This window comes from Cucurbita maxima, unplaced genomic scaffold, assembly GCF_002738345.1.
Source record: "Cucurbita maxima cultivar Rimu unplaced genomic scaffold, Cmax_1.0 Cma_Scf00011, whole genome shotgun sequence".
Classification (NCBI taxonomy): Eukaryota; Viridiplantae; Streptophyta; class Magnoliopsida; order Cucurbitales; family Cucurbitaceae; genus Cucurbita; species Cucurbita maxima.
Window position 1 is genome coordinate 4,004,183 of NW_019272027.1, and position 25,837 is coordinate 4,030,019.

The 25,837-nt window shown below is 40.2% G+C and overlaps 4 protein-coding genes and 2 pseudogenes across 4 annotated transcripts; 5 read left to right on the forward strand and 1 right to left on the reverse strand.

Moving 5' to 3' along the window:
* Positions 1 to 848: 848 nt before the first annotated feature.
* LOC111486495 lies at positions 849 to 3,738 on the forward strand. The gene is made up of 3 exons (XM_023133673.1): positions 849 to 1,358; positions 2,180 to 2,365; positions 3,327 to 3,738. Exons 1-3 carry the CDS (start codon positions 894 to 896, stop codon positions 3,615 to 3,617), a joined length of 942 nt encoding a protein of 313 aa, XP_022989441.1. The 5' UTR covers positions 849 to 893; the 3' UTR covers positions 3,618 to 3,738.
* Positions 3,739 to 4,346: 608 nt separating this feature from the next.
* Positions 4,347 to 9,742, reverse strand: LOC111486531 (auxin-responsive protein SAUR68-like). The gene is made up of 2 exons (XM_023133718.1): positions 9,343 to 9,742; positions 4,347 to 4,704 (listed from the first exon to the last, which is right to left on the reverse strand). The coding sequence occupies exons 1-2, from the start codon at positions 9,501 to 9,503 to the stop codon at positions 4,416 to 4,418; spliced, it is 450 nt and encodes a 149-aa protein (XP_022989486.1). The 5' UTR covers positions 9,504 to 9,742; the 3' UTR covers positions 4,347 to 4,415.
* A 3,300-nt stretch (positions 9,743 to 13,042) lies between these two features.
* On the forward strand, positions 13,043 to 15,385 carry LOC111486505 (annotated as a pseudogene).
* A 502-nt stretch (positions 15,386 to 15,887) lies between these two features.
* LOC111486596 (expansin-like A2) lies at positions 15,888 to 17,569 on the forward strand. Its single transcript, XM_023133764.1, has 5 exons — positions 15,888 to 16,005; positions 16,123 to 16,235; positions 16,839 to 17,017; positions 17,096 to 17,228; positions 17,311 to 17,569. Exons 1-5 carry the CDS (start codon positions 15,888 to 15,890, stop codon positions 17,563 to 17,565), a joined length of 798 nt encoding a protein of 265 aa, XP_022989532.1. The 3' UTR covers positions 17,566 to 17,569.
* Positions 17,570 to 19,347: 1,778 nt separating this feature from the next.
* Positions 19,348 to 20,686, forward strand: LOC111486501 (expansin-like A2). The gene is made up of 4 exons (XM_023133683.1): positions 19,348 to 19,465; positions 19,583 to 19,695; positions 19,905 to 20,083; positions 20,162 to 20,686. Exons 1-4 carry the CDS (start codon positions 19,351 to 19,353, stop codon positions 20,562 to 20,564), a joined length of 810 nt encoding a protein of 269 aa, XP_022989451.1. The 5' UTR covers positions 19,348 to 19,350; the 3' UTR covers positions 20,565 to 20,686.
* A 2,044-nt stretch (positions 20,687 to 22,730) lies between these two features.
* Positions 22,731 to 24,430, forward strand: LOC111486517 (annotated as a pseudogene).
* Positions 24,431 to 25,837: the final 1,407 nt, after the last annotated feature.

Sequence of the window (25,837 nt, forward strand, 5' to 3'; positions counted from 1 at the left end):
AGGATTTATAACCAAATTTTAAATTATGCTCGGTGTGAGACTTAACCTAACACTTTACAGCACGAAGTCATGAAAACTATGCATCATTTGTGTCTATGTAATCGAAAGCACCTCTCTCTTTCAGGAGAATTCGCGACATTTCAAGCCTAAGTTTTAAATCAAACGTAAAATCACGATGACTGTTGAAAGAGAGGTGCCTTCCGGAACACAGACACTAGTGCTGCATGGCTGTCTTCAGCTCATGCTATAAGGCGTTAGGTTAAGTCCCACAACAGCGCAACCTCGTGTTTAGTTGCCAACCATTGAGGTCGGAACTCTAAGCAGACTAAGCTTGAAGAAGGTGAGGATGATGTCAAGTCATCATTCCCCTTATGTCCTGGGCGACACACATGCTACAATGCCCATGACAAAGTGGCCCAAGTCTACAGCTAGAAAGTATTGTTCACTTTGACCCGTTACACATCGATGTCAGCCCCACAATTCTAACACGTCTGCTAGGGAGACGTTTCTACACCCTTATAAGAAATATTTTGTTTTCCTCTTCAACCGACGTGAGATCTCACATATTTTTATGCTAAAAAAGTCGTGTTTATCTAATATTTCAGTATATCGATGAATATTTTAATCCGTGTTCGAAATTCCATGTCGGGTAAGCCAAATGTAGGTTAGAAAGGGGAGTTGGATAGGTTTAATTGTTAATTAATAAAGGGGAACATTAGAACCAAGCGACTCTTCCGTCTCTTCAACATTCTTGCACTCCCATAGAAAAACATCCCAAACCCCTTACTTCCCCACGCGCTACCAAGCGCGTGAACTTCCCGTCACTATTAAAACCCCTGTTTTCCCCTGTTTCAAACACTTTCGTTTCATTTTTCTCTCGGCGTCCTGGCACGATGCACGCCAAATCGTACTCGGAGGTCACCAGCGTGGACCAGTCCTCGCCGGCGCGATCGCCGCGCCGGCCGCTGTACTACGTGCAGAGCCCTTCGAACCACGACGTCGAGAAAATGTCATACGGTTCGAGCCCTATGGGATCGCCGCCGCACCCTTTTTACCACGCCTCGCCAATCCACCATTCTCGTGAGTCGTCGACCTCACGATTCTCAGCGTCGCTTAAGAACAATATGAATCGGAATGGGAATCTCTCCGCGTGGAGGAAGCTTCACCGGCCGCCGGGCTACGACGAGGAGGAGGAGGAGGATGACGACGGCGACAACGACGGCGATCGGGATTCGAAATGGAACCGGAAGTTCCGATTGTACTTGTTTTTGTTTGTGCTGTTTGTTCTTCTTTTCACTGTTTTTTCCCTCATCCTCTGGGGCGCCAGCAAGTCCTTCCACCCACAAATTCTCGTTCAGGTAATTATTTTTAAATTTTTATTTTATTTTCAAATAATAATTAATTTAATAATTTACTAATTAACCCTGGTTTGACTTAGTAGTCGAAGAACCGAGTCACATATTAGATAGAATAGGTTGTAGCCACGATGACCCATAAGATAAGTTTGATCTTAGACGAGTTTGGTCGAGTTTAGTTAATAAATCTTTAGTTAGAAGTCTCTATTTGGTACAAAACATGCTGGAATGACTCAGTTTTGGTTTGTGGGGATAGTCTTCAGTTTTAGTCACGAGTCGTTACAAATTAACCGAATTAGACTTAGTAATTCGTAAGGAAGGAAAACCGAGTCAAATTTTAGAGAGATAGATTGAAGTCACGAGAGACCCATAAGATAATTTTGATCTTAGGAGACGTTAGGACGAGTTTAGTTAATAAATCTTTAGTTATAAGTATATGTTGGTAGGACTCGTGTTGGTTTATGAAGGTAGTCTTCACTCTTAGGAACAAGATTTAAGTAATGTGACCATATTGCAAGAGAATATCGGGACCATCCTGATCCGAATCTAAAACATGAGTCGTTACAAATTAACCATGGTTTGACCTAGTAATCGGTGGGGGCAGAGAATCGAGCACATATCAAGTAATAGAGAGAATAGGTTAAAGATTTAGTAAGTCCGTGTTTAAATGTCGATCGAGTTTAATAAATTTAGGGTTTATGAAGGATTATAAAATTGGAGCATAATTAAATTAAATTAATTTAATAAACTTTAAGGCTGAAAAGTATTTAAAAAATATTAATAAAATATGAAAAAGGATAGATAAATTTTGGAACATATTACAGAGCATGGTGTTCGAGAAGTTTAACGTACAAGCGGGGAGTGATCCGGGAGGTGTGGCAACGGATCTGATGTCACTAAATTCAACGGTCAGGATCACGTACAAAAATCCTGCCACGTTTTTCGGGGTCCACGTCAGCTCCACTCCTTTTCAGCTCCATTATTTCCAGCTTCAAATAGCTTCGGGCCAGGTAATTTACTAAATTACCCTCCCTTTAATTCCAATTTTAATTACGCTTTAATTAATTTAATTTAATTTATTCGTAATTTAAGATTATAAAATGGTGGGCACGTCGTTTAGCAATCAGAAATTATGGAAAAAATAATATAATTTTTTAAAATTTAAAATTTAAAATTTATTATTAATTTTAATTTATTTTGGATGAGACTTTTCAGACATTGGGAGTAGTGACGATTACAACTCGCAATCAAGTGTCTGAAACTCTGAACACTTGTAGTCTCTTTTCCCATGGTCTTTTTTTTGTAATTTAGCCGTTGGGAGATAAAAGTAGGGGCATTTTAGTCTTTTCACTTACATGGGTTTAGGTTGAGTTAGATTGTAACTTCATAGGTTACCTGATTGAGTTGAATCAGGTTGATTCAGTACCTCCTCTAGAATTAATTTGACTTGAACCGAACCAATTTTATGAATTAAGTCGATTCACGAGCTTCTCTAAAATTAGCCGATGTGGGACTTTCCTTCGAGGAGGCTTGACTCCTTTTTTCTTTCTTTGGAGTTCTTTGTTCGACATTCGAGGATTTGCCAATCTATTGGCACGGCTAAGTTTAGGGCATGACTCTGATACCATGTTAGACGAACACGACTCTCCACAATGGTATGATATTGTCCACTTTGAGCATAAACTCTCATGACTTTGCTTTGGGCTTCCCAAAAGGCCTCATACCAATGGAGTTAGTATTCCTCACTTATAAACCCATGATCATTCCCTAAATTAGCCGATGTGGGACTTTCATCATCCAAGAACATATACATATAGATACATATACATACACATACATACACATACCAAAACAGTGTTAAAGCCAAAACCCTTTAGTACTTTATATTTGACCAAACATTTGGTGTACTAAATCCAATTATTGTCACGAGCGTGAGCCATTGATGGACCAAATGTGGAAACTGTTCACCAGATGGAGGAGTTCTACCAAAAGAGGCAAAGCTCTCGTAAGGTGACGACGTCTGTGTCGGGGCACCAGGTCCCGCTCTACGGCGGGATCTCGGCGATCGGGAACTGGCGAGACCAGCGACAAGATGGGGTCGAGGTGCTGCTGAACTTGACGGTGGCCGTGAGGTCGCGAGCTTACATTCTTGGGAGGCTGGTGAAGTCCACATTCCATACAAAGATTACATGTCCTGTGACTCTTAGTAACAAAAAGCTTGGGAAATCACACTCTTTCAATAAAACTTGTACTTATAATTGAGCTTTGTATTCTCCTTTTGGGTGAGATTATTAAATTTTGTATCTACTCAGCAGCTTTTGAGAGAATCGTCTTTGTAATTTCGTATTTAATTATGTTTATCGGTAAAGATTTAACTTTTTTAGATCGAAATTGACAGAGATTGACCCTCAAGTGCAAAGGCATAAGGGAGCTTGACTACAAGACCCACTCATCGAGCAGGGACAAAAGTCAACCTTAGCGATCCGACAGTGCCAAGTAGAAGGGATAGAGTTATTCTAGGGATAACAAACTGATCTTCCCCAAGAACTCACATCAACGGGAAGGTTTGACATCTTGATGTCGACTCTTCGCCACCTGGGACTGTAGTATGTTCCAAGGGTTGGACTATTCGCTCATTTAAGCAATTCGTGAGCTGGGTTCAGAATATCGTGAGATAGTTTGGTCCATATCCGGTGTAGACGTTAGAGCATTGAGAGGATCTTTTCCTAGTATAAGAGGATCAGGAAGGATGCACATCTAGTGTATGTCTCAAAAAAACCGACCATTTTGTACTGGGTATGTACATCGACATTTAAATTGTAGCAACTTGATCGATGAAATGAATTTGTAAACTATTTAAAATCATTTTTCAAACTCAATTCAAAATGTTTATTTTAAAAAAAAAATCATAATCAAATACATGTCAGCTCAAACTTCACTTACTATTTACAAATTTTAACCAAAAAAAAAAAAAATCATAAACTAGATTAATTAAGTTAATAATCATGATTAGTACAAAATCCAAATTCCTTTACAAAATTTTATCTAAACCATACAACCTCAAAACCCATAAATCATCACCGGCCGGCCATCTTCCGCCGTGGGCGCCGCCGACCAGAACAAATTAGAACCACACGACAATTTCGCCGCAGGAGCAACCGACAAAACCAGAGCACGTTCCACTTCAAGGTCGACATGTCGTCGTATCAAATACACAGCATACTCCATAAACGCCGCCTCACACGGCAGCTTTATGGGACCATCCGCCGGCAGCCCAAACTCCTCCTCCGACATCTTCAACAACTCCCTCAAAACATAGCTCCCCAAATACATCAACGGCAAAACACACCTGTTAAGGATAGTTGACCGTTCATTAAGGCAAATATCTAGATATTTGCCTTACATTACGGGTTACCATATTTTCTCTTTTACTAAATGCAAATATATTGTATTCATTTATTATTCTTTCCTTTTATCGCTATTTCCTTATTATTTGTAATTTACCTTATTTCTGTATTCTGTAAATGATTATAAATAAGAGAACTCTCACCACCATTTGGGTGTGGTGGATTAATCAAACATTCACATGGTATCAGAGCCCTTTCGGTTTAACAACCCTGATCCTTTCTTCTCTATGGCTTCCGAATCTTGTTATCATCTTCTTCCTTTCAATACTCTAATCCATATGATCACCATCAAACTTTCTTCCTCCAATTATCTTCTTTGGAAAAGCCAACTTCTCCCTCTTCTTGAGAGTCAAGACATGCTGGGCTATGTCGATGGAACTATGGTTCCACCACCTCGCTTTGAACCAGAAACCTCCTCAACATTCAACCCCAAATATTTGGCATGGAGAGCAGCCGATCAACGACTTCTCTGTCTCCTGCTCTCCTCTCTCACTGAGGAAGCCATGGCTGTTGTCGTTGGTCTCTCTACTGCACGTGATGTTTGGCTTGCGTTGGAAACTACGTACAGCCATCAGTCAAAAGCTCGTGAACTGAGACTCAAGGATGACTTGCAGTTGATGAAACGTGGCACAAAACCTGTTGCTGAGTATGCCCGTGCCTTCAAAAAAATTTGTGACCAACTTCATGCCATTGGCAGACCCGTCGAGGACATTGATAAAGTGCATTGGTTCCTTCGTGGACTCGGCACCGAATTTTCAGCTTTTTCTACTGCTCAGATGGCTCTCACCCCTATCCCCTGTTTTGCAGATCTAGTCTCTAAAACTGAAAGTTTTGAGTTGTTCCAGCGCTCCCTTGAGTCCTCTGACTCCACTCCTACAGCATTCATAGCCACTAATCGTGGCCGCACCCATGAAAGTCACCCTGCTTCCTTTACCAATCAGCGAGGTCGTTCTTATTCTCACAAAAACAACTCTTCTAATCGAGGACGAACCCACTCAAGTCAGGGTCGTCGACCACCTCATTGCCAAATATGCCGCAAAGAGGGCCATTATGCTGACCGCTGCAACCAACGGTATGTTCGACCTGATTCTTCTCATGCTCACCTTGCTGAAGCCTTTAACACGTCATGTTCTATTGCTGGACCCGATGCTGCTGATTGGTTTTTGGACACTGGAGCTTCGGCCCATATGACTGCCGACCCATCAATTCTGGATCAGTCTAAAAATTACACGGGTAAGGACTCTGTGATTGTAGGAAACGGTGCATCCCTACCCATTACCCACATCGGTACTCTTTCTCCTGTTCCAAATATTCACTTATTAGATGTCTTGGTTGTCCCTCACCTCACTAAAAATCTTCTTTCCATAAGTAAATTAACGTCTGATTTTCCTCTCTCCGTTACATTTACTAATAATCTTATTACTATCCAGAATCATCAAACAGGAAGGGTGGTGGCAACCGGTAAAAGAGATGGAGGGCTATATGTGCTGGAGCGCGGCAACTCTGCTTTTATTTCAGCCCTTAAAAACAAATCTTTACGTGCTTCATATGATTTATGGCATGCTCGTCTGGGTCATGTGAATCATTCTGTTATTTCTTTTTTAAATAAAAAAGGTCATCTTTCTCTTACGTCTTTATTGCCTTCTCCATCATTATGTAATAGTTGTCAGCTTGCGAAAAGCCATCGATTGCCTTATTCCCGCAATGAACGTAGGTCGTCTCATGTGTTAGATCTTATTCATTGTGATCTTTGGGGTCCTTCTCCCGTCAAATCAAATTCGGGTTTTCTTTATTATGCTATTTTTATTGATGATTATTCTCGATTCACTTGGTTTTACCCTTTAAAATTTAAATCTGATTTTTTTGATATTTTTCTTCAATTTCAAAAATTTGTGGAAAATCAATATTCTTCTCGTATCAAGGTATTTCAAAGCGATGGTGGTACCGAATTTACTAGTACTTGTTTCAAAACTCATTTACGTAATTCTGGCATCCACCATCAACTCTCTTGTCCATATACACCTGCTCAAAATGGTCGTGTTGAGAGAAAACATCGTCATGTGACTGAGACTGGCTTGGCCCTTCTCTTTCACTCTCATCTTTCTCCTCGTTTTTGGGTTGACGCCTTCAGCACTGCAGCTTATATTATCAACCGGTTGCCTACTCCACTTCTTGGAGGTAAGTCACCCTTTGAACTCCTTTATGGCTACACTCCACATTATGACAATTTTCATCCCTTTGGTTGTCGTGTTTATCCTTATTTGCGTGATTATATGCCTAACAAGCTTTCTCCCCGCAGCATTCCTTGTATTTTTTTGGGTTATAGTCCTGTTCATAAAGGGTTCCGCTGTCTTGATCCCGCCACCACTAAGCTATATATCACCTGCCATGCTCAATTTGATGAAACTCACTTTCCTGCTATCCCTAGCTCCCAAGCCCAACCTCTTTCCACTATTCCTATTTCAAATTTCTTGGAACCACATCTTCATCATATTGATTCATCCCCCCCTACCACTTCATCACCGCACATTCCTCAATCCAGTTCATCCCCGTGTGATATTTGTTCTGACCTTGTAGATGAGTCTGTGCAGGTTGATACTTCTCTTGCAGGTTCCACTTTGTCACCCTCGACTTCTAATTCAACCTCTATTGAACCTCCTGTTGATTTCTCTTCTTTGGGCACTCATCCTATGATCACACGCGCCAAAGCTGGTATATTCAAGACTCGTCATCCAGCAAATCTTGGTATGTTGGGCTCATCTGGACTTCTCTCTGCTCTTCTTGCATCCACTGAGCCAAAAGGATTCAAATCTGCGGCTAAGAATCCTGCTTGGGTGGCTGCCATGGATGAAGAAATTCGAGCGTTACAACAAAATGATACTTGGACTTTGGTTCCTCGCCCTGCCAACACCAACATCGTGGGCTCTAAATGGGTGTTTCGTATTAAATATTTGCCCGATGGATCCGTCGAGCGTTTCAAGGCTCGTCTCGTTGCCAAAGGTTATACTCAGGTTCCTGGTCTTGACTACACTGACACTTTCAGTCCAGTTGTCAAAGCTACCACTGTCCGTGTTGTGCTTTCTATTGCAGTCACAAATAAATGGCCTCTTCGACAACTTGATGTCAAGAATGCTTTTCTCAATGGAACGCTTATTGAACGTGTTCATATGGAACAACCTCCTGGGTATGTTGATCCTCGATTTCCAAAGCATGTTTGTCTATTAAAGAAAGCTCTCTATGGCTTAAAGCAAGCTCCTCGTGCTTGGTTTCAGCGTTTTAGCTCATTTCTTCTCACACTTGGGTTTTCTTGTAGTCGCGCTGACACGTCCCTTTTTGTCTTTCATCAGCAATCTAACCTTATCTATTTGCTTCTTTATGTTGATGACATTATTGTTACCGGCAACAACTCATCTCTTATTAACAGCTTTACTCGCAAGCTTCATTCTGAGTTTGCTACCAAAGATTTGGGTTCTCTCAGTTACTTTCTTGGTCTTGAAGCTTCACCCACTCCTGATGGTCTCTTTATCAGTCAGTTAAAATATGCTCGAGATATTCTTACTCGTGCTCAGTTGCTCGATAGCAAACCAGTTCACACTCCCATGGTTGTTTCTCAACACCTGACTGCTGATGGTTCTCCTTTCTCTGATCCTACTCTCTACAGATCTCTTGTTGGCGCCCTTCAGTACTTGACTATCACGCGTCCAGATATTGCCTATGCTGTCAATTCTGTCAGTCAATTCTTGCATGCCCCTACTGCAGATCACTTTCTTGCTGTCAAACGTATTCTTCGCTATGTCAAAGGAACACTCCACTTTGGTCTTATCTTTCGTCCATCCACTGTTCCTAGTACGCTAGTCGCTTATTCGGATGCTGACTGGGCTGGTTGTCCCGATACTCGTCGTTCTACATCCGGCTATTCTATTTATCTTGGTAACAATCTCATTTCTTGGAGTGCCAAAAAGCAACCTACTGTATCACGCTCCAGCTGTGAATCTGAGTATCGTGCTCTTGCCACAACTGCTGCTGAACTTCTTTGGGTTACGCATCTTTTGCATGACCTCAAGGTCCCTATTTCACAGCAGCCCTTACTCTTATGTGACAACAAAAGTGCTATTTTTTTGAGCTCTAATCCTGTTTCTCACAAGCGGGCCAAGCATGTTGAACTAGATTATCATTTCCTTCGAGAACTTGTTATCGCTGGCAAACTTCGTACACAATATGTACCCTCTCATCTCCAAGTTGCTGACATCTTCACAAAGAGTATTTCTCGACCTCTCTTTGAATTTTTCAGATCCAAGCTTCATGTTCGTTCAAATCCGACGCTCAGCTTGCGGGGGGGTGTTAAGGATAGTTGACCGTTCATTAAGGCAAATATCTAGATATTTGCCTTACATTACGGGTTACCATATTTTCTCTTTTACTAAATGCAAATATATTGTATTCATTTATTATTCTTTCCTTTTATCGCTATTTCCTTATTATTTGTAATTTACCTTATTTCTGTATTCTGTAAATGATTATAAATAAGAGAACTCTCACCACCATTTGGGTGTGGTGGATTAATCAAACATTCACAACACCGTTTTTGATCCACCGTGTAGACCACAAAATGACCCTTGTCGGCCACCGTGGAGGAGCTTCTTGATCTTGGCAGTGAGATCTTCCGGCGGCGCTCGGCGGCGGCCGCCACCTTCTGCCACTTCCGGGCAATTTTAATTAGGGTTTTGGAGGGAGTTACCATTTTTTTTTCCTCTATTGGATGTTGTAATGGAGAAGGGTTTTGGTGTTAATGTTATATAGAAATATGAACATAAAGTGGATTGATGGGTGCATAGGCATGTGAATGTTGGGGGAAGAAGAAATGAAGGTGGGGTGTTCTTAAAATTTGCTCATGAAATTGGGTTCAATTGATCTGGTTTTGTTCTTGTTTTGATTGAAGACAAAGTTGGGTCCATAGATTTTGATTCACTACAAGAAATGGTAGCCACATGAGAGGGAAGATGATGAGTAGATATTAGGAGGATCATGAACTCTTACCCTTAATCAATTATTTCAATTCTAATATGGGTAGTGACAATGACTTTTATATGCTCAATTCTAGCTCATTTTCTATCTATAAAGTGGAAATTTAATTACATTTCTTTTGTTGATTCGTTTAGGGAAGAAATTCGAGTCATGACTCGTGAATCTTTGAATGTATACTTAGTAAGAACGATGAGATAATGTAAGTAAACTAGAGTAGAAGAAGAGATGTTAGATATGATTCAAAGTATTCAAAAAGATATGATTCAGAGTAGTTGAGATATAATTCAAATATTTAAACTACCAAGATTTTAGGAGATTTGAATTTTTGATGATTTACTATTGTCCAGTGTATAAACTATAAATACAGCAATTGTGTAACCTTTAAGCATTAAGTCAGTAGACAATAATAAAGCACAGCATTCATCTCTTCTATTTATTCTTATCTCTTTCACTATCTTTTTTCCAACAAGAGAGACTAATAGTAGGGGGAAAGATTTCCACTTTCTTATAAGGAATGCTTCGTTTTCCTCTTCAATTGATGTGGGATCTCACAGTGCACACCCTTTGAGGGCTAGCGTTCTCGTTAGCACACCACTCGTGCTTGGCTTCGATACTATTTGAAACAGTTCAAGTTTACCGTTAGTAGATATTGTTTGCTTTGGCTCACAGTTTTGAAACGTGCCCATTAGGGAGAGACTTCCACACCCTTATAAGGAATGCTTTGTTCTTCTCTCCAGCCAACGTGGGATCTCATAGTGCACACCCCTTGAGGTCTAGCGTCCTCACTAGCACACTGCTCGGTGTTTGACTTTGATACCATTTGAAATAGTTCAAGCCCACTGTTAGCAAATATTGTCCGCTTTTGCTTGTTACGTATCGTCGTCAACCTCACAGTTTTAAAACGCACCCACTTGGGAGAGACTTCTATACCCTTATAAGAAATGCTTCGTTCTCCTCTTCAACCAATGTGAGATCTCACAATGCACCCCATTGGGGCTACGTCCTCACTGACACACAGCTCAGTGCCTAGCTTTGATATCATTTGAACAGTCCACCGCTAGCAGATATTGTCCACTTTGGCTCGTTATGTATCGTCGTCATTTTAACGATTTTAAAACACGTTCACTGGAGAGAGACTTCCACACCCAAATAAAAAATGTTTTGTTCCCCTCTTCAACTGACGTGGAATCTCACAGTAATAAAAGTCAACTTTCATTAACAATCAACTATTCTTATAAGAGTATCGATATCAACAACTTTCTATATACCGTCAGCTTCAATATAGTTTAATTGGTTAAGACAAATCCTTGACCAGATGTTTGAAAAGTCTAGGGACATTTGAAGAAAGGGTACTAGAGACAATTGTGTCAAACAAAGGCCTATCCAAGCAACAACTTGTGTGGTTTATGATGGGTAACATAGTATAGCATTATGCCCCAAAATCCCATGGGCTCTTACTCGAAGTGTCTTCACAATTCCCAACATCAAATTGGTCTTTAGCTGTTCTTCTTGTCCTCCCTCCGACACCAAACCAAATCTACTTGTGCTATGCATTTATGGGTTTTGTCATTTTAACATCTACAAACCCATATGATCTTTTTGTGATTTTTTTTCTTCATTTTTGTTCAAAGTTCTTCCTTTTCTTTCCAAGTCATCTTGATCATAAGCCCGTGGTGGGCACGTCATTTTGATCATAAGCCTATGGTGGGCACGTCGTTCTTTCCAAGCCTATGTTATCCTTAAACTTTCAAAAAAAAATTTCGTACTCTTACTGTTACTTTTGGATCAAAATCGTTATCATTGATGTGAGATCTCATATCAGTTGGAGAAAGAAACGAAACATTTCTTATAAGTACGTGTAAATCTTTTCTTAATAGATACATTTTACGATGATGTGTACCGAGTCAAAGGTGTATTTAGATTCTAACTAAGCCAGAGATATAAAAATAGTCAAAAAATTGAGCATAATTAAGAAAATTTTCACTCTTTAAAAATAAAATAAATTGTGATTATTATTGGAGGCAGTTGTTTCTAGTTTGTATCACAGCCGTCAATTTTCATATGTTGATGAAAGCTGCCTATGTCTGAAAAATAAATAACAAAATACAGTAAAAATTTAAAGCAGATGACACGTGGGGAGGCAAAGCCATGTGACACAACAAGGAAGACAATGTGTGTCTTGGTTTGTTTTAGCAATAGAACAGTATATGCAATGTATTTGAATTTGTCCTTTTTATTCTTTGTGATTGACTTAGGTGCTCGAGTAAAAAAAAGGATATATGAACGAATTAGATACCTTTAGTAGATGAAGGTCATGAAACCAATGTTAGGAAAACTGTATTTTTGTCCATTTTGTAACTCTTAGGTTATATTATGAACATTTACGTCTATACCATTATTTTTTTTTAATATTTTAAATGAAATGTTTATAGCACTGTCATCACCAATAACCACATGGTCCTTTGTGTTAGAGGGTTCGACAGATAAAATAGGTGTCGAATTTCACTTGTGGGGAATAATCATATTCTATAAGATACAGATGGTGAAGCCAAACCACTACTAAACGAGTAGCTGCCCTAATGAGACCTAGGGCGCAGTCCTCCTTTTTAGAACCCATTGAAGGGAGCCTCGGCCCAGGAAGGGGAGAGTGGCTGAGCAGTCAAAAGAGAAAGTTCGAGCTTGGAAGAATCATATCCTCGAAAGCCTTGGAAGATCGAGCTTAACTCAAACCCTAAACCCTAAACCCTAGATCCAAAAGAGAGAGATACCTTAGACAAGCGAATAGGCCAAGGCCAAGGCATCCGACATCTCTCTCACTAACACAACTAACCCTCATAAATATGGAAACCTACTTTTCATTGAACGTAAGTAATTTAACCTGTGTTCAGCTCGATATCAACTTAAACATCAGAATGTGTTAAGTAAAACACCACACTAAAACACGAGATCTCTCTCGTAAATAACTATTTTAGTCAGAGCATTTGAACTCGACCCGACCTAATATGCCTGATTAACTCGATTTCAGCATCAACAAGACGGTTTCGATATAGATATATATATAAATTCATACTCTCATGCTTCACATTCTCAATTTTTTTTCTCAAAATTTCTCATCTCGATACCAACATCGATCATAGAGTCGGTGGGAACAAACTCTCATCTCTCCACGTGAAACACATCAACTTAAAATCATAAACAAAGCTCATTGGGAACACATTATCCAATGGCTCTTCTTCTTCTATAAAAACCCATTAGCTTCTCCTCTTAAACTTCATCCAAAAATGGGTTTATTTCTTCCCCTTCTTCTCTTGTTCTTCCTCACCTCATCGGCGCTTGGCTGTGATCGCTGCCTTCACCACTCCAAAACTGCCTATATCTCAAATGATTCAACACTTTCATGTACAATTCTTCTTAAAACCTTAGATTTTCTCTTCTTTTAGTACTTTTATTCAATAATTTGCTATCATTTGCAGCTGGGGCTTGTGGCTATGGCTCCTTAGCCCTTGGCTTCCTCGACGGACACCTCGCTGCTGGTGTGCCTTCCCTTTACAAAGAGGGCGTTCGTTGTGGTGCATGCTATCAGGTAAAATGTAGTTTCAAACTATTCTATCTTTTAAAGGGTTTTTTTTTTTAAGAGAGGCACGAGAATGAACCGTGATTGCTAGGGATGTTTAAAAAATTGAGTGACTCTAAAATTTGATCTACCTAACTTCATTTTGTAGGTTGAATTAGTTTATAGGTTATCTGAAACTATATTAAAAGAACTCGTGTGATTATGTCATAGGAGATAGGAATTTCAAACCCTAGTTTGACTCGTGGACATAAAACATTACAAAAATCACTCTCACTGTAACCGTCTATGCCCATCACTAACAGATGTCCTCTTTAGGGTTTCACTTTCGAGATTCTTCTCAAGGTTTCTAAAACGCGTATGCTAGGGAGAAGTTTTCACACCCTTATAAAGAATGCTTCGTTCTTCTCCCCAACAGATGTGAGATCTCACAACTCATCACCCCTTCGGAGCTCAGTGTCATTGTTGCACTCATTCCCTTCTCCAATTGGTGTGAGACCCCCAATCCACCCCCTTTGAGGCCTAGCATCCTTGCTAGCACACCGCCTCGTGTCCACCCCCTTCGAGGTTCAGCCTCTTTGCTGGCACATCGTCGTCCAGTGTCTGGCTCTGATACCATTTATAACAGCTCAAACCCACTACTAGTAGATATTGTCTTCTTTGAGCTTTCCCTTGCAGACTTCTCCTCATGGTTTTTAAAACGCGTCTGTTACGAAGGGGTTTCCATACCCTTAGAAAAAATATTTCTTTCTCCCTAAATTGACGTGGGATCTACACTGTTACAGATGAGGTGCAAAGACAAGAAACTTTGGGACCAAACTCATTTTGACTGATCTGAATCTACACACCAATAGAACTGATCTTGTTTTGAGTAAGAAAGCTTTTTCTGCATTGGCTCAAAAGGGCCAACGTCACAATATCTTCCAACACACGACTCTCGATGTTGAATACAAGAGGTTAGTTTTTCAATATCTTTATTGTAACAGTCCAAGTCTACCGCTATCAGATATTATCTTTTTTGGACTTTCCTCAAAGGTCTTCACACCTTTATAAAGAATGTTTCGTTCTCCTCTTCAACTAATGTGGGATCTCATTCCCTTCTCCAATCGATGTGGGACCCTCCAATCCACTTCCCTTTGGGTCCCAACGTCTTTACTGACACACTGCCTCGTGTCTACCTCTTTGGGGTTTAGCCTCTTCGCTAACATATCGTCCAGTGTCTGGCTCTGATACCATTTGTGAGATTCAACATCGGTTGAGGAAGAGAATGAACCTTTTTTATAAGAGTGTGGAAAACTCTCCCTAGCAAGTGTTTTTAAACTTCCAGGGAAAATCCGAATTTTAAAATAAGATGCACTTTTCAATGGTTTATATTTATGGGTTGTGCATGGTTTTGCAGGATAACATGTGAATACAAAAAACAAAATCTGTCAGTAAGAATTGAAGAGTCGAGCCAAAAGCCCCATCACATGGCTGTTAAGTTCCTATATCAAGGTGGGCAGACTGATATTCTACTGGTTCACCTCCGTCCGGTAAGTTCGGGATTCAAATTTCTGATCTTTTGATAAAAAAGTAAGAGCGGAAATAAATTAAGTTGATGAATATTATTAGCATAAAAGGTGGATTCGGGAAGTACGTTCTTCATGAGCAGAAGGCATGGGACGGCGGTGTGGGAAATAGACACGACACCGGAGGCGGCGGTGGTGTTTCAACTAAGAGTGATTTCAGGGTTCGACGGGATGTGGGTGACGGCGGAGCTGGTGGTTCCGGCGGACTGGAAGCCGGGGATGATCTACGACCTTGGAGTTCAGATGGATGCCATTGCCAAAGGACAAGAGAGCTGTAGAAAATGTGATGAAGGGCATTGGTGATACGACATATGATGACCATTTGGTTGAAAAAACGCTTTTGTCGTTGTTAACATCAAATAAATAATAATGCAATCTGGAACTTTTGATCCTTAAATTTCAAAATATTGAATCTTTATTGTAGTGACACCTTTGTAACGACCCATACTCATGATTTAAATCTAGATTCGACACCTGATGAATCGTCACAAATGGTATAAAAGCGATACATCTCTCAGTAAGATATTGTACGGGAACGACCTAAAGCGGAAGTTGGTGGCATGTGATACTCGAGTAAAAGAGAGGTACATGAATTAATTGAGACCACGTTTAGATGAAAACGAATCTTGAGCATGAGTCGTTACATGCGATGAGAAAAGAGAGTAAAAATCATTTTTACGGTTACATAATTGGGGCCACGGATTGGACTATATTTTCCGTCCCTCCCAATTCACCGACCTGCCCCATCCTCACCCCGCTTAATATAAATATATTTTAAACACATATTATATATATATATTACTATATTGAAAAAAATTACTTAGTCAACCAATCTAAAGAAATGCCTTAAAATCTTCCCTTTCCCCATTGGTAAATGCCACGTGTTTGCCACCAACGTCCATTCACCACCTATATAAACCTCTCTCCTCTTCCTTCTTCTTCACTTCAAATCCTCACAACAATGGCTTTCTTCCTCCCTCTACTCTTCCTTTCTCTAGTCTCCTCCTCCGCCGCCGCCTGTGATCGTTGTCTTCATCACGCCAGAGCTGCATTCTACCAGGTCGAGTCCGACGGTGAACGTAAAACTCCAATCCCCCTTTAAATTCTTCAACTTTTCCGATATTAAAGTCCGATCCGAGGTCGACCCATATCAAATTTTCACATTTAACCAACTGGGTTTGTTTCATTTCTTGCAGTTAGAGGCGCCTGTGGCTATGGAAAACTCACCTTGGAGCTCTCAAATGGCTACTTCTCGGCTATCACGGCTTCTCTTTACGGCCATGGCGCTGGTTGTGGCACCTGCTTTCATGTAAACTTCTCAACCATTCCTTAACTTTTTTTGGGAGGGAGTTCCACGTTGACTAATTTAGGGAATGATCATGAGTTTCCTTTTTAGAAATCGAATGGATTCGGTCTTATACATAGGCAAGGGAGATAATAAAAAAAAAGGGAAGAATGAGTTCTTCTTTCTTTTATCACTTAGCTTAGGAGCGTGAGATTAAAGTCTCATGCAGTCTCATGCATGGTTTTGAATGATAGAAAGAAGTGAAGAATCCTCTTTTCTTCTCATCTTCTTAACCCAAAATGGCAAATGGTGGGAGAGGAAAGATTCTTTTTTTAGGGTACCCCAAGAACAGATCCAATGGAGACAGGGGTGGGTCTGTAGTTCAGAGGGTTTGAATCCCTCCTTGCCCACAACTGGCCAAAAAGGAAAGGACTTTTCCCTCTGGGGTAGGAAAATCATTCGGGATAGCGGACCCAAAACTATGGAACTTGGTGTGAGTCTTTTGTCGAAATGGAATGACCTTCTTTTCCGTTAATGGGTTAAATGAATACATCCTCATTGGTATGAGGCCGAAAGTCATGAGAGCATATACCATTGTGGAGAGCTGAAAATGTTGGGTTTGTGCAGGTAAGGTGTAAAAACGAGGCAATGTGCAACAAAAAAGGCACCAAGATTGTTGTAACGGATGGCAATGAGAGCTCTCGAACAGCCCTTGTAATTAGCAAGAAGGCTTTTAGTGAAATGGCTTTGAGTGGCAAAGAAGAATTGCTTATTATTGAAGGAGTTGTGGACGTTGAATTCAAAAGGTTGGCTCATAATTGACCTACTTTTTCATTTTCAATCGTTTGAGGCTCATAATTTTAGTGGTTTTTTTGTTTTTGTAGGGTTCCTTGTGAGCACAAAAACAAGAACTTGATGGTTAGAGTGGAAGAGATGAGCAAATATCCCACTTATTTAGCCATCAAATTGCTTTACCAAGGTGGCCAAACCGAAATAGCAAGCATAGAGATCGCTAAGGTGATGCCCAAACAAAATCTTACAATGAACACGATATGGGTTTTATTTATTGTTTTGAGTTTGAAAATGTGTTATGATTCAGGTGGGTGATTCGAATTGGGCTCCGATGGCTCGCAACTATGGAGCTGTTTGGAACTCGAAACATCACGTACCGGAAGGACCATTGCAATTACGGTTTATGGTGACTTCTGGATTTGAGAAGAAGTGGATCGAGACAAAGTCTGTGCTTCCCGCTGATTGGAGACATGGACAAGTTTACGACACTGGAGTTCAAATCAACGATATAGCTAAAGAGAGTTGTTCAAATGATAAGTGTGCCGATGTGCATTGGGCTTAGTATAGTATTTATAGATACAATCTTCAAAATTTTAATAAACCCTATAGGGTAAAAAAAATTAAAAAAAAAAACAATTTGATTCTACCTTTTATGGTAAGATTTTGTAGTTAATCATTAATAAAGCCAATCAAATCATAATTAATCTCCTCCTCAAATTTGTTAAATTGTTGAAATTTACAATATCGTTTATTTATAACTGGAATATAGTTCAATGAATTCAAATATACATAATATACTTGTGAAGTTCTGCATCGGTTAGAGAGGGTAACAGAACAGAAGCCTCTCTCTAGTAGACACGTTTTAAAATTGTGTGACTGAACAATATCTGCTATCAAAGCTAATACAAATTGTATTAGAGCCAGACACCAAACAGTGTACTAGTGTCACTAGTGTCAGCAATGTACTAGTAAGAACGTTGGATGTCACAATTGCAATTTCTAGGCAGCAAATTTGGCGATTGTGCGGCACCCACTTTCAGCACTAAGTGGGTCAAGCCTACTTCGAGTTACGTTGCTTGCGGTCGGGTAATGTGAATACAAACCTCGGGTCTCGATTTCAAGAGAAGATTTTAGAAAGCGGGGGAGAGAGAGAGAAACAATAACAGCCCCTATCGAGTAGGGAGAAGTTGACAACTAGTCATATCCCCATTTTGTTCAAGGCAAAGGTTTCGGCATATCATGTCCAAGGCATGCATGCAGCCATAGGCAACATGCCTTGGACAAGCATGATCGTGACACTAGGTCTTAAGAGGGTGGACAAGCATATGATCGTGAGACTGACGACAATAGGTACAACAAGCTAACACCATTTAGGTACAACAAGCTAATGCCTCTATGCTTTGTCTTGAAACGGTCGGATTTCATCCCACACCTAGAATAAGATCGCTTTGAAAAAGAAAAGGGTTTTAGAAAAGTCCCCAATCAGCAAAGTCCAAGCAAAAGAATGGCACACAGCTGTTGGTGCGGTACTCACAACTCATTTCAACTCTCAAAATTCCCCTCTTTCTCTTACCGCGTTTGATTCTACCTTTTTGTTCCTTCACATTCAAGCCATCTCACCCAAAAAGTGTCATCGATTGTCTTTTATGGAGATCCAAGCGTATTACACCTTGCATTGCCAAGACACGAAAAATCGTCGAAGCAGCTTCACTTCATCCACCTCGACTTCACTTGTTAAGCGACCATATTAGCCACCTTTCGATCAATTGAAACTTTTGCTCATGTTCAATATATAATACCGAAAGTAAATGGTACGATTTCTAATTCAAATTACAATTGTTCAAGCGGTATTATAGAGCATTTTTTCGTTAATATATGGATTTATCTAGACATGTCCATTTTAACAGACGAGGGAAAAGTGGAAAACATTTTTTTTCCCGTTACATAAATGGGGTTGAAGATAAGATTATATTCCCGTCCCCATCCAATTTCCTTCCTCCCGCTTAATATAATATATTTTTAACACATATTATATATATATACGGTCTTTTTTACTATATTGAAAAAATAATTAATTAATTTTGAGACTTTAATTATAATATTTAAATTTGAATGCGAATAACATTAAAATAACTATTTTAAAAATAAAAAAAAATAAAAAAATATTATTGGATAAGAAAAAAACATCCGACAATTTTTAGCATGATGTTTAAACTTAGTCATCATAGATCCGATGAAAAAGTAAAATCTTTCCTTTACCCTTTTGCTAGATGCCACCTGTTTGCCACCAACGACCATTCATCACCTATATAAACCTCCCCCACCCTCTTCCTTCTCCATCACAAAAATGCCCTTCTTCCTCCCTCTTCTCTTCCTCACCATTGTCTCCTCCGCCGCTGCCTGTGATCGTTGTCTTCATCAGGCCAAAGCCGCCTTCTACCAGGTCGAATCCGACGGTGAACGTAAAATTCCAATCCCCCTTTGAATTCTTCGACTTTTCCGCTATTAAAGTCCGATCCAAGGCCGACCCAGATCGAATTTTCACATTTAACCAATTGGGTTTGTTTCATTTCTTGTAGTTAGAGGCGCCTGTGGCTATGGCAATCTCACCTCGGAGCTCTCAAATGGCCACTTCTCGGCTATCACGGCTACTCTTTACGGCCACGGCGCTGGCTGTGGCGCCTGCTTTCAAGTAAATTTCTCACCCATCCCTTCCCTTTGTCTCAATTGTTAGGAGAGGTCTACGTTGACTAATTTAGAGAATGATCATGGGTTTATCTCTATTGGTACGAGCTCTTTTAGGAGAGCTTCGGCTCAAAGTGGACAATATCAAACTGTTATGGAGCGTCGTTATTCATAACATTTGAATCATCATGACGTGAAAGTGTCGGGTTTGTGCAGGTAAGGTGTAAAAATGAGGCACTTTGCAACAAAGAAGGCACCAAGATTGTTGTGACGGATGGCAATGAGAGCTCTCAAACAGACCTTGTAATTAGCAAGAAGGCTTTTAGTGAAATGGGTTTGAGTGGCAAAGAGGAATTGCTTATAATTGAAGGAGTTGTGGACGTTGAATTCAAAAGGTTGGCTCATAATTGATCTACTTTTTCATGTTCAATCATTGGAGGCTCATAATTTTAGTGGTTTTTTTGTTTTTGTAGGGTTCCTTGTGAGTACAAAAACAAGAACTTGATGGTTAGAGTGGAAGAGATGAGCAAACCTCCCACTTATTTAGCCATGAAATTGCTTTACCAAGGTGGCCAAACCGAAATAGTAGGCATAGATATTGCTAAGGTGGGTGAATCGAATTGGAGTATGATGGCTCGGAACTATGGAGCTGTTTGGGACTCAAAACGTCCCATATCGGAAGGGCCATTGCAATTGCGGTTTGTGTTGACTTCTGGATTTGATGGAAAGTGGATCTGGTCGAAGTACGTGTTTCCTGTTGATTGGAGACCTGGACAGGTTTACGATACTGGAGTTCAAATTAATGACGTGGCGAAAGAGAATTGTCCAGATGATCAGTGTGCTGATAAGCATTGGGCGGGTCCAGTAGGTGCTTGATTGCTCCAACAAATATATGTTTTATAACTAGAAATAAACACATGCATTGACTTGTGAAATTTCGTTTTACCCTTACATTAAAAAGAAACAATAAATGTCCAAAATTTATGTCGGTTGTTTTTTATCTTGTCTCATCCTACTATAGCTTGAGCATCGATAGCCTATCTTCAACATCCTCAACCAATTAATAAGAAACCTTTTAGCTTCGATATTGATTGTGAAATTGCGTTGAGGATAGTTATACTGATTCAGTATACTCTAAAAAACACCCTCTGTAAAAGATGAGATCAAAACGTCATGAGCTGAATTCAGAACATTGTGAGACAGTTCGGTCCATATTTGGTGTGGGCATTAGAGAATTGAGATGACCTTTCCCTGGTACGAGAGGATCTGTCAATTAAAGCGGTATGTGAGCTGGGTTAAGAACGTTGTGAGACAGAGCTGGGTTAAGAACGTTGTGAGACAGTTGAGTTAAAAACGTTGTGAGACAGTTGGGTTAAAAACGTTGTGAGATAGTTTGGTCCATATCCGATGTGGGCGTTAGAGAATTGAGAGGACCTTTCCCTAGTACAAGAGGACCGAGAAGGATGCACCTCTGGTGGTGTATCAGTTATCATGCGCACTATAAACGCAAGGTAGCCAAGTGCGGAGAGAATAATTGCTGAAAGCATCTAAGTAGTAAGCCCACCCCAAGATGAGTGCTCTCGACTTCCCCAGAGCCTTTAGTAGCACAGCCGAGACAGCGATGGGTTCTTTGCCCCTCTGAGGATGGAGCAATAGAAGTTTTGAGACCCAATAGACTTGAACCTTGTTTTGAGACCCGACACAAGTAGAAGCACAATGATGTATGCAATTGAGGCATCCTAACAGACCGGTATACTTGAATCTTGTTCCTACATGACTCAATCAATTCGATTAGGCACTCGCCATCTATTTTCATTGTTCAATTCTTTGACAACACGAAAGAGTTATTTATCATCACGATATGTGTCAAGTGAAAGTGAAGTGATGTATGTAGCTGAGGCATCCTAACAAATCGATAGACTTGAACCTTGTTCCTACATGACTCATCAATTTGATTAAGTACTCGCCATCTATTTTCATTTTTCAACTCTTTGAAAACACTAAAAAACCACTCTTCAAACCCAATTGAGTGAATTTTCTCTTCAAGACTTGGTCCAATTAGTTAAAATGACTTCAAAAATTAAACCCTTTGTTCCCCTCTACTGCTAGGCTTTAAAACGCATCTTTTAGAGTTTCGTTCTCCTCTATCCACGTTGGCTTACGTATTACCGTCAATCGTGCTTTAGCTGGTCGTGACCAAGAAACCACCAGTTTCGCTTGGTGGACCGGGAATGCACGACTTACCAATTTATCCGGTAAACTACTGGGAGCTCATGACCGTCAGCCTCACGATTTTAAAACACATCTTTCAGAGTTGGAACCAGTACTCATCCATATACTGTCCTCTTTGGGATTTCCCTTTTGAGCTTCCCTCAAGGTTTTTAGGTTTTTTCTTCTGAACTTCTCCATTACGGCCCTATTAGGGAGATGTTTCCACACCCTTATAAGAAATGCTTTTTTCTCCTCTTCAATCTAGTTTTTCTTTCTGGCTCCCCCATTACGCGTCTATTAGGGAGATTTCCACACCCTTATAAGAAATGTTTCGTTCTCCTCTTCAACCTGATTTTTGCTTCTGGGCTTCCCCATTACGCGTCTATTAGGGAGATGTTTCCACACCCTTATAAGAAATGCTTTGATCTCCTCAAATCGGGTTTTTTCTTCTGGGCTTCCCCATCACATGTCTATTAGGGAGATATTTCCACACCCTTACAAGAAATGTTTAGTTCTCCTCTCCAACCAACATGGGATCTCACACCAAAAACAAAGCAAAAGGCCAAAATTCATTAGACTGATTCAACCAAAAAAACACGAGGATCAAAGAGAAAAAAAAAACTTCCCAAAAAATTCCCACCAAGAATTTTCATGTAAAAGTCTCGAAGTTTGGAAAATAACCAAAACAGTCCAAAATTTAATGAATTTAAGAGAAGAAGCCGTGTGGGGACAGGTTTGTTTCTTTTTTGGTTCCTTTAAATGCCCATATAAAGTACTCAATTTACAATTTTGAGTCCATTGACCAAGTCTCAAGCCTTCTTTAACAGTCAAAACTTCAGAAAATTCACCCAATTTTGTTTTTGTTCATCTTTAACCTTATAAAATGTCTATCACTTGCATCTGCATGGCCTTGTTCATCACTCCACAGAAGAAGACGTTGACGGGCGGTTTGCTAGCGAGGACGTTGAACCCTAAAATGGCACAGGAAGCTGATCTTCCTGGCTTTAGATTCCACCCCACAGAAGAACTCCTTGAGTTTTATCTGAAACATGTTGTCTCTGGCAAGAAGCTGAAATTTGATCCTATTGGGACTCTTAATCTTTATCTCCATGATCCTTGGGAGTTGCCTGGTTTGTGTTCTTGAAAAAAAATTAGCTCAATTGTTTAATGTTTTGTTTTGATTCAATGAGGTGAAATGTGATGTGAATTATTGTGTTTTTTTTGTGTATAGGATTGGCAAGGAATGGAGAGAGGGAGTGGTACTTTTTTGTGCCAAGAGATAGGAGGCTAGGTGGGGGTGGGAGGCCGAACCGAACCACGAAAAACGGTTATTAGAAAGCCACTGGGTCCGACCAAAAAATTGTTAGATTATCGGATCCAAAACGACTCGTTGGGTTGAGAAAGACACTTGTGTTTTACTTAGGAAGAGCAAGCAGATGAAGTAAGACTGATTGGATCATGAATGAGTATCATTTTCCTGATAACTCTCCGTTGTCGAAGGTATCTATCTCGATCTTACTTGAAAAGAGTTTTGTGTTTGGTAACCGTTTCTTGTGGAAGAAGAAAGAAACATGAAACGAGAATAAGAACGTTATTAAACGAGCTCTTGCTATTCATCTTAGTATGAAGATTCTATAAGCTTTTGTCATCATTCATTCGTGTTTGGTAACAATTATTTCGTTCTTTAATAAACCCTGTTGGTAATTGACGTGGGATCTCACAATCCATCCCCCTTCAGGGGCCCGCATCCTCGCTGGCACTTGTTTCTCTCTTTAATCGATGTGGGGTCTCACAATCCACCTCCCGTCGGGACCCAGCATCCTTGTTGGCACACTACCCAATGTTCACTCCCTTCGGGACCCAGCATCCTTGCTGGCACACCGCCCTCTCTCAAATCGATGTGGGATCTCACTAAATAAACATGAAACGAAAACAGGAACGTTACCAAATGAGCTCTTGCTAATCATCTTACTATCTTTTGTAATCATTCATTCGTGTTTGGTAACCGTTTCTTGTAGTAGAAGAAATAAACATGAAATGAAACCAGGAACGTTACCAAACGAGCTCTTATGATTCAGCTTTTGTAATCATTCATTCGTGTTTACATTCTTGCTAATGCAGGACATGGTACTATGCAAAATCTATAGGAAAGCAACTTCCTTGAAAGTCCTAGAGCAAAGGGCAGCCATGGAGGAGGAAGATGCTAGGCTTTTTCAGGCTTCTTTACAAATTCCATCAGAACTGGACAACCTGACTGAGCCTTAAGTTCCAAACCTGAACATGGACTGGTCCCAAGACCTACTTTGGACCCAATTCACTAGTCCATGGCTCCAAACTTTGACCCCATCTGCCAGTTTGCTCAATTTCTAATGTTTTCATCGAGAGCTCGGTTATTTGTTCTAAATCTCGAATGCCTAGTGTCACAGTCATGCTTGTCATGTCCGTGACCGCATGCCTATATCATGTCAAACCCTTATCTTGCTTTCATGTTGTATTATTTTATCATTTCGGTAAAATCATGTCTATTCTTACCAGACATGAAATGCTTCAAAATGCACTTAACATCTACCTTGCTCCTCGTCCATGTTTTATAAAACATATTCTGTCAAAACGTGGCTCAAGGTTCGACCATATGTCAAAATTATCTACGAAGTTCGATCTTTATACGATTGACTTGTTCGCTGAATTAGAACAACTACCATATCGTTGTTGTCTCGGAGTCTCCAACTCATTAATAAGCTAACCACCATTAATTATATATGATTCTTTTTTAGGAAGATAAACTAATTCATGGTGACAAGGAGCTCGTTCCACACATGAACACATGGGGGAAGATTAATGATATCTCTGCATTGTTCTTGACATGTCTCCCACCACTATGTCATTCATGAGCTTCTTAATATCTTTTTTAGTAATCTGAAAAATCTGCCACGCATGAGCGGTGTTGAAAGAGCTGCCTTTTTTCAATAACAAAGAGAAGACATGTTTCCTTTGTTCATCTTAATTATTTATGTGATTCTTGTAATAGCTCATAGTGGTACCGCTAGCAGATATTGTCTTCTTTGGACTTTTTCTTTCGAGTTTTCTCTCAAGGTTTTTAAAACGCGTCTACTAGGGAGAGGTTTCCATACCCTTATAAAAAATGCTTCGTTCTCCCCTCCAACCGATGTAGAATCTCACAATCCACTCCCTTGGGGGCCAGTGTCCTTGCTGGCACTCGTTCCCTTCTCTAATCTACGTGGGACACCCCAATACAGCCCCCTTTGAGGCCCAGCGTTCTTGCTGGTACACTACTTTGTGTCCACCCCCTTCATTGGCACATCGCCCGGTATCTGACTCTAATATCTTTTGCAACACCTCAAGCCTACCACTAGTAGATATTGTCCTCTTTAGGCTTTTCCATTCAGGCTTTCCTTTAAGGTTTTTAAAACGCATCTACTAAGGAGAGATTTTCACACCCTTATAAAAAATGCATCGTTCTCCGCCCCAACCAACGTGGGACCTTACCTCGTCTATATTGAGCTTAAGCCAACATGGTCATGCTTTTATAACAAGAATCTTCCCCACTTCTAATTGATACTCTTAACAATTCCTGAAATACTACTTGTTTTCTTTGCATTGGCTTGAACACTAAATACCCACCAGCAGCTTTGGACTTTGCTGTCATTCCAAAAACAGGGCACAAGAATGAATGTTGATGATTCAAACATACCTATATCACTGCAGAGCCAAATTTCTTAGCAGTCAGCAGGCTGCCTTTGCTTTCAGCGCCAGATCTTTGATGAATGGCCAACCCAAGTTCATACAGACATTCCTTGGCTGTGCTACAAATACCCCTCAGCCTCAGCTATCCATCCAGCTTCTATCTCAATATGTATGTACTCCCTCTGCTTAATATATATCAGTGCATGTTTAGGCATTTTCGTGGCAGTGTTTCA

Bases quoted from the DNA above. Each gene is read 5' to 3' on its own strand.
- LOC111486495 (XM_023133673.1), top strand. From the start codon at position 894: ATGCACGCCAAATCGTACTCGGAGGTCACCAGCGTGGACCAGTCCTCG. The intron at 1,359-2,179 runs GTAATTATTTTT...AACATATTACAG, and splicing joins ACCCACAAATTCTCGTTCAG to AGCATGGTGTTCGAGAAGTT. The intron at 2,366-3,326 runs GTAATTTACTAA...ACTGTTCACCAG, and splicing joins TTCAAATAGCTTCGGGCCAG to ATGGAGGAGTTCTACCAAAA.
- LOC111486531 (XM_023133718.1), bottom strand. From the start codon at position 9,503: ATGGTAACTCCCTCCAAAACCCTAATTAAAATTGCCCGGAAGTGGCAG. The intron at 4,705-9,342 runs GTGTTGTGAATG...TATCCTTAACAG, and splicing joins TACACGGTGGATCAAAAACG to GTGTGTTTTGCCGTTGATGT.
- LOC111486596 (XM_023133764.1), top strand. From the start codon at position 15,888: ATGGCTTTCTTCCTCCCTCTACTCTTCCTTTCTCTAGTCTCCTCCTCC. The intron at 16,006-16,122 runs GTAAAACTCCAA...CATTTCTTGCAG, and splicing joins GGTCGAGTCCGACGGTGAAC to TTAGAGGCGCCTGTGGCTAT. The intron at 17,018-17,095 runs GTTGGCTCATAA...TTGTTTTTGTAG, and splicing joins GTGGACGTTGAATTCAAAAG to GGTTCCTTGTGAGCACAAAA.
- LOC111486501 (XM_023133683.1), top strand. From the start codon at position 19,351: ATGCCCTTCTTCCTCCCTCTTCTCTTCCTCACCATTGTCTCCTCCGCC. The intron at 19,466-19,582 runs GTAAAATTCCAA...CATTTCTTGTAG, and splicing joins GGTCGAATCCGACGGTGAAC to TTAGAGGCGCCTGTGGCTAT. The intron at 19,696-19,904 runs GTAAATTTCTCA...GGGTTTGTGCAG, and splicing joins GCTGTGGCGCCTGCTTTCAA to GTAAGGTGTAAAAATGAGGC.